Source organism: Carassius gibelio, chromosome A20 (genome assembly GCF_023724105.1).
Source record: "Carassius gibelio isolate Cgi1373 ecotype wild population from Czech Republic chromosome A20, carGib1.2-hapl.c, whole genome shotgun sequence".
Classification (NCBI taxonomy): Eukaryota; Metazoa; Chordata; class Actinopteri; order Cypriniformes; family Cyprinidae; genus Carassius; species Carassius gibelio.
Genome location: NC_068390.1, coordinates 19475110 through 19489008, shown reverse-complemented (window position 1 = coordinate 19489008; position 13899 = coordinate 19475110). Strand labels below are relative to the sequence as shown.

General features: G+C 36.8%; 1 protein-coding gene across 2 annotated transcripts; it reads left to right on the top strand.

Moving 5' to 3' along the window:
- The first annotated feature begins 5514 nt into the window (after nt 1-5514).
- On the top strand, nt 5515-13223 carry LOC127938776 (nuclear receptor subfamily 2 group E member 1-like). Of its 2 annotated transcripts, none has more exons than XR_008148806.1 (9): nt 5515-6012; nt 9327-9472; nt 9890-9977; nt 10521-10756; nt 10913-11059; nt 11191-11287; nt 11423-11572; nt 11662-11802; nt 11939-12077. XR_008148806.1 is itself a non-coding variant. In XM_052535639.1 (9 exons), exons 1-9 carry the CDS (start codon nt 5955-5957, stop codon nt 12099-12101), a joined length of 1191 nt encoding a protein of 396 aa, XP_052391599.1. In that variant the 5' UTR covers nt 5515-5954; the 3' UTR covers nt 12102-13223. The 2 variants fall into 2 exon arrangements, 1 of the variants encoding a protein (XP_052391599.1); XM_052535639.1 differs by having other exon boundaries at nt 11697-11802; nt 11939-13223.
- The last annotated feature ends 676 nt before the right edge of the window (nt 13224-13899 follow it).

Genomic DNA, 13899 nt, shown 5'->3' with positions numbered 1-13899 from the left:
TTAGTACCTAGTTATTACATAGTTATTGTAATTACTATAATAATTACATAGTATGTACATGAGGAACAGGACTGTAAAATAAAGTGCTACCCAAACTTCACTAGTGTAAAATAAATACATGATCATATACAATAAAATAATAAGCTATTTCAATATATATATATTTTTTAATGTTATTAGCTGTTAAAGTCAGTTGAATATATTATTGCATAATGATCATTTTCAAAATTGGTGGACATGAATAAATGAAATTGCCAAGACAAGAGGATTATAATAGATCAAAATTATTTAATTAAGTTAAAAGTTAAAAATAAATAAATACATACATTACGTGTCTGTTTTCATTTGAATTATTATTTTTCTTCCTTTCCTATATTTATTCTGTAGCTGAACACTGCATTGCATTTATGTCAAAATAAAACATAAGTTGCACAAGCGAGATTGAAAAAATTTAGTAAATGATCAAAATCTCTGAGCTATTTTTATTGTATTTGTTTTTTATATTAAATAATTGTTGCTTAACAGCTTAACATATGCAATGGAAAGTAGGAAAGCACTTTTTACTTGATTTTGGTAACACTTTACAATACGGTTTCATTTGTTAACACTAATTAACTACATTAGTTAACATGATTAACAATAATAATTAATAAAAACTTTTTATTACAATCAAAAGTTGTGTTTGTTCATATTATCTAATGGAGCGGTACTAAAAAATAAACAGTTGTATTTTTATTTAATGTTAAATATTAAAAAGAACAAATGTATTGCTGATTTAGTTGCATTAGTTAATGCATTAACTAACATTACCTAATTGGACCTTATTGTAGAGTTTTACCAAAATTCTTTGACAAAATATGTATTGTATAAAGCACTACAGAAATAAAGGTGACTTGACCAGGATGTTAATGTTAAACAAATTGCTATATACTATAAATATTATTTTAATCATTTTATATATATATATATATATATAATGATTAAAATAATATTTATTTTAACAGCACACGTGTGACAATATCACATTAAAGCCATTTAATTTTCTTTGACAAAATTTAAATTTGGCTTTGGCAGGCAAATTACTTCTGTGAAATATGCCATTGATACGCCATCACCTGAAGAGACAAATTAGAGTGTGCAAACAAATAAAGGAAACTTGATGTCACAGCAGAATAAAGTTTGTCATATCGTGCCCCTAAACTGTTTGCTGAAATGGTGTGAACGGCCAAAGCCTCTTTAGCCAGCTGTCATAATTTGTTAACGAGGCCTTTCAAAAAAGCAGAATGATAATGAGAGGATAGAAAAAAAGAGACGGGCAGAGAGAGGATAGAGGGGGCGCCCTTCGTGATTGACTGTGGAAGCGGAGAGTTGGTCTCCAGGGAGCCGAGTCGGTGGGGGGGACAACATCAGACCGATTTCAGCGCAGCAACATGATGGCATCTCTGATGTTTTAATATTAATGAGAGCGAGCTCCTCGGCTCGGCCTGACAGCGCTCTCAACAGGTGCCTCAGATCCTCTCCGCATACAGGACGACAACCTCTCTCCTGTCCCGCTGATGATAACACCTCTAAGTCTCAGGAGGAGCTCTGGGCCTTAAAGAGAGGGAGGGCAGACAGAAAGGGAAACGGAATGAGTTAAGTCATCCATTTAAAAACTTAGACGATGAGGGGAGAAAGGAGCTCTCTTTTAAAGTCACCTCTCGCGAAGCTGAACCACGAGGTCTCGATATTTCTCCTCTTCTTCCAAACCCCCTTGAGAAAGAAATTGACTTTTGTTTGGAGTTTGTGAAAAGTGGGAATCAGGAGAAGGACAATGGGGCTCCCCATGGAGAGGACCCGAGTGAAGCCATCTCAAATCAGTCAGCCAAGGGACCAATTAATCCGGCCATTATCAGGCCCAAGCCACTGCCAGCACATCAACACATTCAGAGCCTATTGTCCCGACCCTCCTGCAGTAGGATTTAGTCCGTCCAACAGCCAGTTTTGTCCAGGCCAGCTCAGGCGGAAGTTTCTCACTGACAATTTGCCCCAAATAGATTTGTCAGAAAGCGTCCATCGACCCGCCAGTTAGACGGGGCGAGGTTGTGTTAGGCATTCATTACTATTATCATTTTAGAAATGCAGGCTATGTAATGGGAAAATACTATATACTACTATATACAGGTATGTAGAGAAACGTATGTATGACGGTCTAACCTCATGTAAGGTGCATGCTGAAATGAATACTTCAATGGCTTACAAAAGTGTAAAAAATAAAATAAAATTATATATATATATTTGGTATCAGGTCTAAGGAGAACTTTCGTTCAAATTAAAACATATGTGTAAGTGAATCCATAATATGTTTAAAGGGTAAAATATGGGGTTCACTTTACAGTACTTGAAAAAAAAGGACAAAATTACATTATACTTGCTATGGGAAATACATTTAGACAAACACACAAGTTAATGGCTATCCGATTGTTAGCTACAATGGAAAAAGGGTAAAAAATAAATAAATAAAGAATCATGTCAATTGGCAACTATTTGAATGGCATATAATATATAAAATAATATATTACAAAAAAAACCCTCCTCTCTTGACTGAGAACTTATTTATTTTGAGTATTCAAATGCAGTCTAAAAATAAAATAATTCTAGACATAAATACAAAACAGTTTAACAGTAATATATATTTATTATTATTATTATTGTTTAAAAAACAGATAGACATCTCAAGGTACAATGCAAGCATTGAATTGTTTTATTTACAAAATTAGGAAAGTGAAAAAAATAAAAATAAAAAATGCACAAGTGTAATAAAAGCCCACATACATATAAGCACTATATATATATATATATATATATATATATATATATATATATATATATATATATACATTACTTAACATCAAAAAGGAAATATTTTATACATCATACACATATAGATGGACATGCATGTTTTAAGAGAGCGTTTTGTAAGCACAACAGCCTTAACAATGATCTATGAGACAATAATGATGGGTAATTATTAGTAATTTATTTTCAGTTTTTAATAAATACATTTACAGTTTCATAAAATTCACCTCCATGAATCAAGTTTCAGAAAGGAAACTTATGTTGTCATTGCTAATTGACTGACAGGTTACTAGGGTGTTTGTACAATTAATATCAATGTTAATATCAATCAAATTTCTGCTAAAACAAAAATATATGTTTGTTTTTAAAATAGATTAATTCATAATAAAATAAGTCTAAAATATTTAATTTGCTACCCCCATTTCATAAATTATTGTAGCAATTTCTCTGTATTTAAGGCAGGAACAAAAACTCTTAACTATTTTTAGTCTACTGGTTATCAGTGACCTGTATCTTTTTTTCTGGTTTGATTCCGCCTCATACTGTACATGTGTTCATCACAGAACAAAGTGCCATCACAGAAAAAGTATTTTGCAACATCTCCAACATGCTGTTACAGGAGTGGTTGTAAGTATTAGAGATGGTGTTGCTGTCCCTCTCCACTTTAAGGGCTAAGTAAGCAGTTGCATACTGATTCTGTCAAGCCAACAACTAGATACACAATCAGATAGTTCTTTGTCAGAGATTTTCATTGACTGTTATTGAGAGGAGAGTCACAAGCACAAAAAGTGAAAGCAAGCAGCCGGGGCAACCATGATGTTGGTTATGTTTGTGTAAAGACTATCTATGAATGACAGGATTAGGGCGAGTTAAGCAGATTACTACGAGCAGACCACCCCACCCCACCCCTAAGACACACACACACACACACACACACACACACACATATATAAATATACAGATAGAGAAAGTGGAAAAAGAGAAAGAAAATAGATTTGAATAGAATCAGATTTGTTCACAATCATATGCATGCATTTTTTTAAATAAAAAAGATCCTCTTAATATATCATATATCTAAAAGCCATTAGACTCTGAATCTTTTTGATTTAATCACTCATGGCCTAGAGTTTGCTGGTGATGCCCTCAGAGATATGGATCTACTGTTTTTCTCAGTCAGGCACATAAGGTCCTGAAAAACACACATTTGAATGTGCAGTCATTCACCTGTCAAAAATCCTAATTTCTTTTCAATGCACTGAGAACACCGTTTAAAGGAGGACATGACAATCACTAATTGCGATTAGATACGCCCCCGTTCGCCACGTTTAGACTGAGATTTAGGGCTCCCATATGGCCCCGATCTACCGTGGGAATGTTCATAATTAAACCTAAAATATGGGTGTCTACTGGCGGAGGCCACAACACGGCACGCTGTTAAGGTCAAGATGTCATTGCGCACGCTCTCAAAGGGTTACATTTGTGATTCTCCCAGTCCACGAGGGAGACTCGCACGCATGTGTCCCCTCTAAAACAGAGCGCGCACTTGATTTTACAGCGACTTCTTTTATAAGCAATTTAACCGAGTATGTGGTGAAATGTATTCAGTATTAAAGGCTTGTACAAAATAAATAAATAAATGATCATAGACCCCATTGCAGTATAGATAAATCTAAATATACAGACGTAGAATCCATAACATAACTTTAATTATAGCTACATGTTAAAATTAGCTCTGATTCAAGTGGTTTGTTTAAATTATAAGCAGTGAAAAAGTTACGATTAATGATGTTAAATTCTCGGCAAGAAAAAAAGTAGGTTTAAAGTTTTATTTGTCATATACAAATAAGTACATGTTGCCTGTCCCCCAAGAAAGAAAAAAAAACGTTTTAAATATAGAACTATAAATATAACAAACAATGTGTACATTTAGATTATCAATTTAGGAGAAAAAGTAGGGAAAACTACAGATTATAAAACTGATTACAGTGCCAAATAAATGCGCATTTACTACAAAACAGAAACATTAGTTTTCTGTAGCTATCCTCCAATAGTAACCATAAGGCACATTTACCTGTCGATTCACTCATAAAATGCAACAAACATACACTTATGCCTAATTCCTCTAATTTTTGAAAACCTGGCAAGATGAGAGAGCTCGATGATGTAAAACGTATAGCTATTTGTGCTCGCGAGAGGACAGAGCTCCTTCCTGCAGTCATTCTAGCAACGCAACAGGTGCACGCGCGCGACGGAAGGATCCGAGAAAGCGCAACAGAAAGTAAGTTCGTTGAAAAAATAAAAAGTGATAATGTTTCTAAGGGTTATTTAAATAGAGTGCTTTAAACTGTTTACTTCAGTCTGGGAGCAGTTAAGTCACTGAACTCTCTGAGGATGGAAATGTGTTCCTAATCAGTGGCGAACGTTTGATTCGGTCATTTAAACAGCCTTGCTGATCCCAATCAATTCCTATAGAGCGCACCATTGGCCTCTGACAGTGTCTGACTCACTGTGAATTGAATATCACTTCATTCTTCCCCGTGACGTCATATGCGCGAGCAGGAGTTGAAGCAGAAGGCAGGGAAAAGCTAAGTGGTCAAAGGAAGTTGGGCTCTCCTCCCACCCTCCCTCTTTCCCGCCCTCCCATTCTAATACATCTCATACATATTACCAAACCTTTAATCTGACGGTACACATCACAAAGTCACTCACCAAGGCTCCTGGCTTGGACGCATTTCCCAGCTAATGTTGTACTTTTTAAGCTGGTTTTGAGCAGTACAGTGCTGGCGTAAGCCCGTGTTTCTCCATTAGTTGCACCAAGTTTCCGTGGCGCTTTGAGACCAGGGACCGGTTTGGGCATATTGTCTGTGGGGCTGCATCCTTCGCATCTATCAACAGTCAGACGATATCTGGATTCTATTTGCTGAAAAACAAGAGGAGCGACTTGGACAAAATCAAAGAAAACTCCATCAGAAAGAAGAGGATCCTGTTGTCCACCGCGAATCGGATGTTAAATTTATGCCTGTAATTTTTAAAACCAAGTCAAAAGTGTTAAGACTTCACTGGGCCTGAGAAGTGTAACTTTTCAACGCAGTTTTCTTGGAGCAGAGGTCTTCAACATGAGCAAGCCTGCTGGTTCAACAAGTGGTTGTCTGGATATTTTAAATGTCAAATCCAGTGAGTAGATAGTCTTTCTTTACTTTCGAGTTTTGTGTGTTGTTAGAAATAGCGTGATAGCGAAGCAAAAATGCTTTTGTTTACTAAATAAGTAAAAGCAAAATAATTGCTTATGGGTTAAGATGACCCATAATCGCGTAAACTCCATAGCTGTCAAACGCAAATCGAAATGTTTACATGCTGTCAAATTGTTGCCTATATCTTAGAATTATAGCACGACTGCCAGATACAAACAAGATGATCTCGAAGCAGGCAAACACACTATAAATTATTATTTGTATACATCTTAGATGTGAAAATGTAAGAAAATAATAAATGAATGAGCCCGAAAAATCTGAGACAAGTTTGTGTTTAGTGATGCTGAGAATGTTTTGACAGCCTCATTTCCCCATTACGCTTTGTTGAGCGTAAGTTGTGCGTGCTGAAATTCTAAAAATAAAAACACTTATTATATTGTACCAGCATGTACAGTTTTAAAATATAATAATGTGGCCCTAAGCTTTGCGTAAACTTAATGTCATCAAAGCAGATCTGCTAAGTTTTCCTTATTAGGCTGCTCCTGTCTCTTTTGACTTTCAGTTAATTTCAAGGTATCAGGAATGCAAGTGCCCTGAAATTAATCTATAATAAATGTTTTCTGTCCATTTATTGTATTACAGTTAAAATTTATTTTGGAGATAAAAAAAAACAGAATTGTCTAACTGGAAACATTTATTGAAATATGAAATACTGAGTGATTTGCCTGCATTATGCGTTTGGTGGTAAAAATAAATAAATAAATGTGTACCTCTCTTTGACTTTTTACATTAAGCTGAAATGAAATCGAAAAAACAAATAGGGTTAAAGGTATTTCAAAGTTTAGGTAAAAGTGAAAAGGGCAATAAAATTAATTCTAGTGAAAGACAAAGAAAATAAGGTAACCCAATCACACTTTTTAAAGCACACAAGTAATGATTTCTAAATAACAAAACTGAACATATTTTAGATTTAACACCTTTTTTAAATCTATCCAAGTATTTTATGAGTAATTTGTATGAATATGACATTTGTAAGGAGTAATTTATTTAGCACTGGTGAGCAAGTGAAACAATTTCGTTGAGGCCTAAACTTTTCGTTGATTATTTTGAATGCCTACTCCAAATCTTTCTGACACTTTACACGTATTTGATACATACAATTATTTTGTGTGCAAAATGGGGCTAGGGATCCCAGGTGATAAAGAATTCACAAGAGTATTATAAATACAAATATTTATGTTTTACATGGGTGATATCGTGCCACCGTTTGGGTGGTCGAAGGCCCATTAAATTCAGAGTTTCACACATCTGCACGTAATCCAGCAGGTTCCAGGGTTGATGTTGATGAAATATGCCATATGTCTTTAAACAATAACAGCGCACAATGAGACGGACTGGGACCCCCAACTAGGGAAAGTTAAAGACGTGTCCCTTTCTTTAAAACAAGTCCGCCTTCAATTCATATTTTCTTACCAACGTACCAGTACCAGCTGACTGGATGAAGGACAGTAGGACTTCTACTTCCTCGCCAAAAAAACCGTCTGGTTTGATGGGTTTAGTCATCTTAAACAGACATAAAAAATTAAATTGTAAAATCACTTAAAATGCAGTCGTTCTAGCTTCAAGCGCTTTATAATCTGGAAAAAAAGTGTAGCCTAATTGTGGAGCAATTCTCAAGTTTCAAAACGACTCGGAGACAAAAGGAACAAGTTGTCTCCATCACAAGAGAAGTGTTGTCTTTCATTCATGCAAAATACAAGCATATGAAATATTCAATTAATCTACATTGTTGTCGAGACTTTTACTTGAGTCTCGCACTGTTCTTAAATTTTAAAATAAGATACACACACACAAGAAAATCTTCAGTCACTTTTCCGTTATAAGTGATCACCAAAAAAACGTGTATTAAAATATAGTTCTAACTTCTGAAAGGACGAGGAACATCTGACATGCACATACAGAAATTTGTTTTTACATTAAAAAGTAACATCGTTTTTTTTTCTCTCTTTCTTTTCTTGTTTTAAGAAGTCAGAGTGCATGAAGTCGTTTTCCTTCTCCGTCGTTACCGGTCTATATCCGAATTCCCATGCTACAACTTTTTGACGGGTCACTGGAAAATCAATGAGCAGGTGGACATATGTCAGTGTAATTACATAGCCGTTTCTCTGAACGACTCCCCCATATACATGCAAATATACCTCTATTGACAGACTTAAATACAGGAAAAAAAAGTGTTCTTCACACAAGAAAAATCACAATTTTCATTTACTCCAAGTTCATTTGCATACACTTCATTTGAGTCGCTGAAACGCGCTGGTGCGCATTATTCTCTCCCGTGTCACCCCCTAATCCGCGAGCCTATAGACGGCGCGAAGAAAACAGTTGTCGAGCTTCATTATGAAGCGGGGTTGGCAGCTTGTCGAGACCAGGCCAGTCAGACGAGGCTCAATGGGGAAATCATTAAGTTAACACTCTCCCTAATGTCGCCATTGTGCGCATCAACTGAACATTGTTTTATGGGTCCTGCGATATGACGCTTCCCACCAACGCGACCTCAATTTAGGCCTGTGGATTTAGTCTACACATTCCTACAGACTCATTAAAAGTGCGTCCTTTATCATAATATTTAGCACGATTATTAGGTCAAATCTGCAAATTATACAATGATGTTCAGAAAATTTATGTAGAAAATCACCTGGCGCAGTCGGATGAAATTTTTTTATTTTGGGAACTTATCACAGAAAATCAAACACTAACCAAAAAGTAATACTTTATATTTATTTATTTGTTTATTTTTGCGTTACACACTTGTCTAAGTAAATCTAACATAAAGTGACGAATAATAAAAGTATAGCCCACTTTTGTTTTCTTGGTAAAGCGCACTTTACTGAACCTGAACGAATGCGCAAGAGAAGCCTTCTGTTGCCATGGTTACATCCTAATCCTAATTTTTGTTCGCTAGTGTCTATTTATGGCCAGGTGGAAATATGAGCTTTTTCTAAATTTTAAACATACATTTAATTAAACGCAGCCTATGTAGGCTCAAATTTGTTAAACTAATACACTATGTACTTTTAAGACCCCCAACTTTTTGTTCGGACGTCCTCTCGGGTGTTCAAGCCTTAATTAGGATAATCAGCTCCCACCCTTTGGAAAAAAACCCAAAGAGGGTGTGGACTGGGCTTTCGAAAACATTTTGTCCAAAAATCTGAATATTTATTGTTTTCAATAGACAAAGTCTCCAATAGGGTTACTTTTCCCCCCTTGAATAAGTGTTTTATTTTCCATCTCTGTTAGGTCGGATTCTGGACATTCCATGTAAAGTGTGTGGAGACCGAAGTTCTGGAAAACACTACGGTGTTTATGCGTGTGATGGCTGCTCGGGGTTTTTCAAGAGGAGCATAAGGAGAAACCGAACGTATGTGTGCAAATCTGGCACACAGGTGAGCTACACTAATCAATTACAGCGTTGTGTTTGAACCATAACAGCGTCAGCTAATTTGATCTAAGCAACCGCGTCTAAGGACTAGATTACACCTCTAGTGATTTTCATAATTGAAAGATTATCCCAGAAGTGAGCCCCCTCCCGCGCCTTTGAGGGCCCTTTGCCCCGTCTAGTGTAACAGGTGTAATCCAATCTAACGCACCGGCAGGAATGGGTGGATTTGGAGAGCGGTAGGCGGGAATGAGACTATTGGCCGTGCGGCGGGGGAGCGAGTCAATAGCCGTCATTACTCTGCCATTCCCACATACCTGTGGAGTGGAGACCAGCGGAGCATAGCAGAAGAGGTTGTTTGTCTGCCATTACTGCTAAACGAATCTTACTGTATTCCCTTATTCTTTCCTCCTTTTTTCCTCAGGGCGGCTGTCCAGTAGACAAGACGCACAGAAATCAGTGTCGCGCCTGTCGCTTGAAAAAGTGTCTAGACGTGAATATGAATAAAGATGGTAAGTGCTAGCAAATACAGTTGACGTTTTCTTTATATACTTCGATCAATTTTAGAGAACAGAAAATTATTTTGTCTCTAGCCTTTATGATGCCTGTAATCCACGTTGACAGATGCAGATTTTTGTTTTTTAAATCCCTAAAACCACTTAAAAAAAAAAAAAAAAAAAAATTATATATATATATATATATATATATATATATATATATATGGCATGTATCAACCCGTCAGTCACTTTGAATTAAACTTTTTATGAAAAATGTCGAATGTGGTAATACTAATTTACGTAATTTATATTCAAGATTTGTAGAAAAGAAATATTAGCCTAATGATCAAGATGTGTGTTTTGTGTCTTAAATGTGCAAGTAAAATAATTAATAACTTCATTAAATCATGCTATAGAAAATGCTCTAAACTTTTTTTTTTATTATTATAAATCTAACAAAAACAAATGCATTACTTTGCAGGCTCCTAAACTATTTTTTAAACACTTTCTGCTTGGTATCATGGGAACGCTCATTTCTCATGTCACTGATCGTTACAGCTGTGCAGCACGAGAGAGGACCGAGGACTTCAACCATTCGAAAGCAGGTGGCACTGTATTTCCGAGGGCATAAAGAGGTGAACGGTTCGTCGACCCATTTCCCATCCACGTCTATCCCGGGGCCGCCGTTTTTCACTACAGTCACCCAGCTGGAGCCTCACAATCTGGAGTTAAACACGGTCACAAGCACACCGGAGCGACAGGCCATTGTGGGACTCGCCCAACCCACACCGAAGGTAGGCTAAAAGTGTTCCTTTTCAACAATGTACAGTTTAACGTTTTAATGTTATATCAATTAATAAGAATTTTATTACGAACTTAAAATTCAACTCATAACTGAATAATGCATAACACCTCGCTTATATTCTGTGATGATGTAATCTTTTTTGTAGTATCCTCATGAAGTTAGCGGCACTCCCATGTACCTGTATGAAGTGGCGACCGAGTCTGTGTGCGAATCAGCCGCGCGCCTGCTCTTCATGAGCATTAAATGGGCCAAGAGTGTTCCGGCCTTCTCCACACTGCCTCTACCGGACCAGGTAAACAAATGTTTTAACATCTTCACTTATTATTTGCCAAGGTTTCATTTTACACAGATTAAGTATGCATTATGCCATCAAGTGTAAAACCAAACCCAAATGCAGGTTATTATTTTTTGATTTATTTGCAGTTGATCCTTTTAGAAGACGCCTGGAGGGAACTGTTCGTGCTGGGCATAGCGCAGTGGGCCATTCCAGTTGACTCCAGCACTCTCCTAGCTGTTTCAGGTAGACCATACAACATTTAGCCAGCTCCTAAGATTTACGCAAGATTTTACGTCACGTTTATGTACTGTAAAAATACTACTACTTCCAATGTTATATGCATACAAGAGTAATATTTTGCGTGATCTCTCGAATTAGGAATGAACACCGAGAACACAGATTCCCAGAGGCTAAACAAAATCATCGCAGAGATCCAGGCGCTGCAGGAGGTCGTGACGCGCTTCAGACAGTTAAGACTGGACGCTACCGAGTTCGCGTGCCTTAAGTGCATCGTCACCTTTAAAGCAGGTGGGGCTCGATCACATAAAATACTAAATATTAAAGCGAAATATTATTGTTAATAATAATTATAGAAACTTTCTTTGCTGGCCAAACAGTAGGTGAACAAACCTTCGTTTTTCCGTTCTTGCAGTTCCAACACACAGTGGATCGGAATTGAGGAGCTTTCGCAATGCAAGTGCCATTGCTGCCCTTCAGGACGAAGCCCAGCTGACTCTAAACAGCTACATCCACACTAGGTACAGCTAACACTTCCTGAAAAATTAACTTTAAAAAGTTCATGAAATAATTATTGTGCATGACAAACTGAGAACACTTCTGAATTCTGCTTCATTTTGAGTAGGCCTATTTAAAAAACCAATGGTTGCGTTTCAGGTACCCCACTCAGCCGTGTCGCTTTGGGAAACTGCTGTTGCTCTTGCCTGCTCTACGATCAGTTGGTTCATCCACCATTGAAGAGGTGTTCTTCAAAAAGACCATCGGAAACGTGCCCATCACACGGCTGCTCTCCGACATGTACAAATCCAGTGATATATGAGCTACTGAGAGAGGGAAAAGAAACAACAAAATGTATCTTTGGCCTTTGTCATTCGCATTGGACGCTGGGACGCTGTGGATGATACCAGATACCCTAATGTGATACTTCACGCACTTGTTTGGAGAATAAAGCTCTACCAATGTCAAGATGTTATTACACAGGGAAACACAAACAAGACTGAATCTCTAAAAGTTGAGCTTACTGCTTAGAAAGAAAAATGAACGTTTAACCAATACTTTTTTTAAATTGATTTACTTTTAATCTATTTAAGTTCGTTTATGGAAGTAATTTAACAAGCTTAATCTGTTCTTGTTCTGTCAAGATTTAAATACAAAATTATTAGTTTGTAGTCATATATTTGAATGGAGTGTCCGTGAGGTTATGTACAATCATTCATTTCGAAACGGGATGTTTTGTGTCCATTTGACCAATACCTTTATGACCAATGCTGTTTTGATTTCAGCAAGATAATCATTCATTTGTCCACAAGAACTTTGAAGGAAACCAAAAAAAGAAAAAAGAAACTGAGGTATGTTGCAAGGAAGTAGTTCGCTGTCCCTTTGACACAGTGCTGAAAACCAAAGGCCCATGAGTCAGAACTGCAGAGCAAGTTCATTCCTGTTTAAATTTCTAGCAGAAGCTCCAACTTTAATCAAAACACTTGAACCAGCTCATCAGGTTTACTTGAAATGTATAATGAAAAGTTCTGCAGAGAGGGAGCAAGACTGATCATTACTGACTTGATGCATCACATATTACCAATGGAGGTGACTGGAAAGCCACAGCACCCACACCCTGTGACCTTAACAGGAAATTTGGGTTCATGGGCAGGGCATTTGAAATCCTCTGGATACAGTTCTTTCGGCATTGTGAGTTTTCGGTGCGCCTAATTTGAAAAAGTAATTTTATTGATGTTTAAAAAGCGGTTTCTGCTCAATACGTGGCCCATGTCAGAGGTCACCGTCTGAAGCCTTTGTTTGACTATCTACTAACCCTGGAAAAGAGACACGATCAGCACTTGGATTTGGTTTTGTAGTCTGTAAATAAATTTCTCGTTGTACAGTGATAATTTTTGTGAAAGTTGTTCTAAGATATTAGAATAAATATTGAATATTGATCGCCTGGTCCTTAAACGACTCAAATTTTTGTCTCCTGCTTTTTGGGTCTCTAACTCTTCCTTCTACAAGCAGCGAAAGGTCCATTGTACCCTAAACGGGGTATTAAACGGGGACACATAAGTGCATATTAAACCATTGCCAATACAATACCCTAGACCTTGAATGAAGCTGCTGTGCTTTGCACAGCTCGGGTTTAAGCACTCTTTCACAAATCAAGGGCTTTGCCCAAATTGCATTTTTTATCTTCATTTTTTTGATAGAGAGGATTCAATGGAAAGAAACATGATTGCAATGACAGCTTTCAATCCATTTAATCCCAGTTCTTTTTTAATGGGCTGCTTTGACGTGGAGTGAACTCCAAGGTTGCATGAGCCAAGCGGCTGTGCCCTTCTCTTTACCTTACAGTGTCTTGTACAGCAATTAGAAACAGTACAAAAACACCTGTTTCGCAATAGCATACACTTGGTTATATATACTGCATCTGTTATATAGTTAAATACACACACTTCCAAAAAGTATAAATGCAGTGTTTATCGCTTTACTTCAGGTCATCTGGTTTCAGTAAACTACACTATTAATACCCACGCAAAACAAATGACCCTTATTTGAATAACCAGTTATTGTAAACCATTTTCGTAAATCGATGAATCAACTTTGACCCTAAAATATTTTATATATTA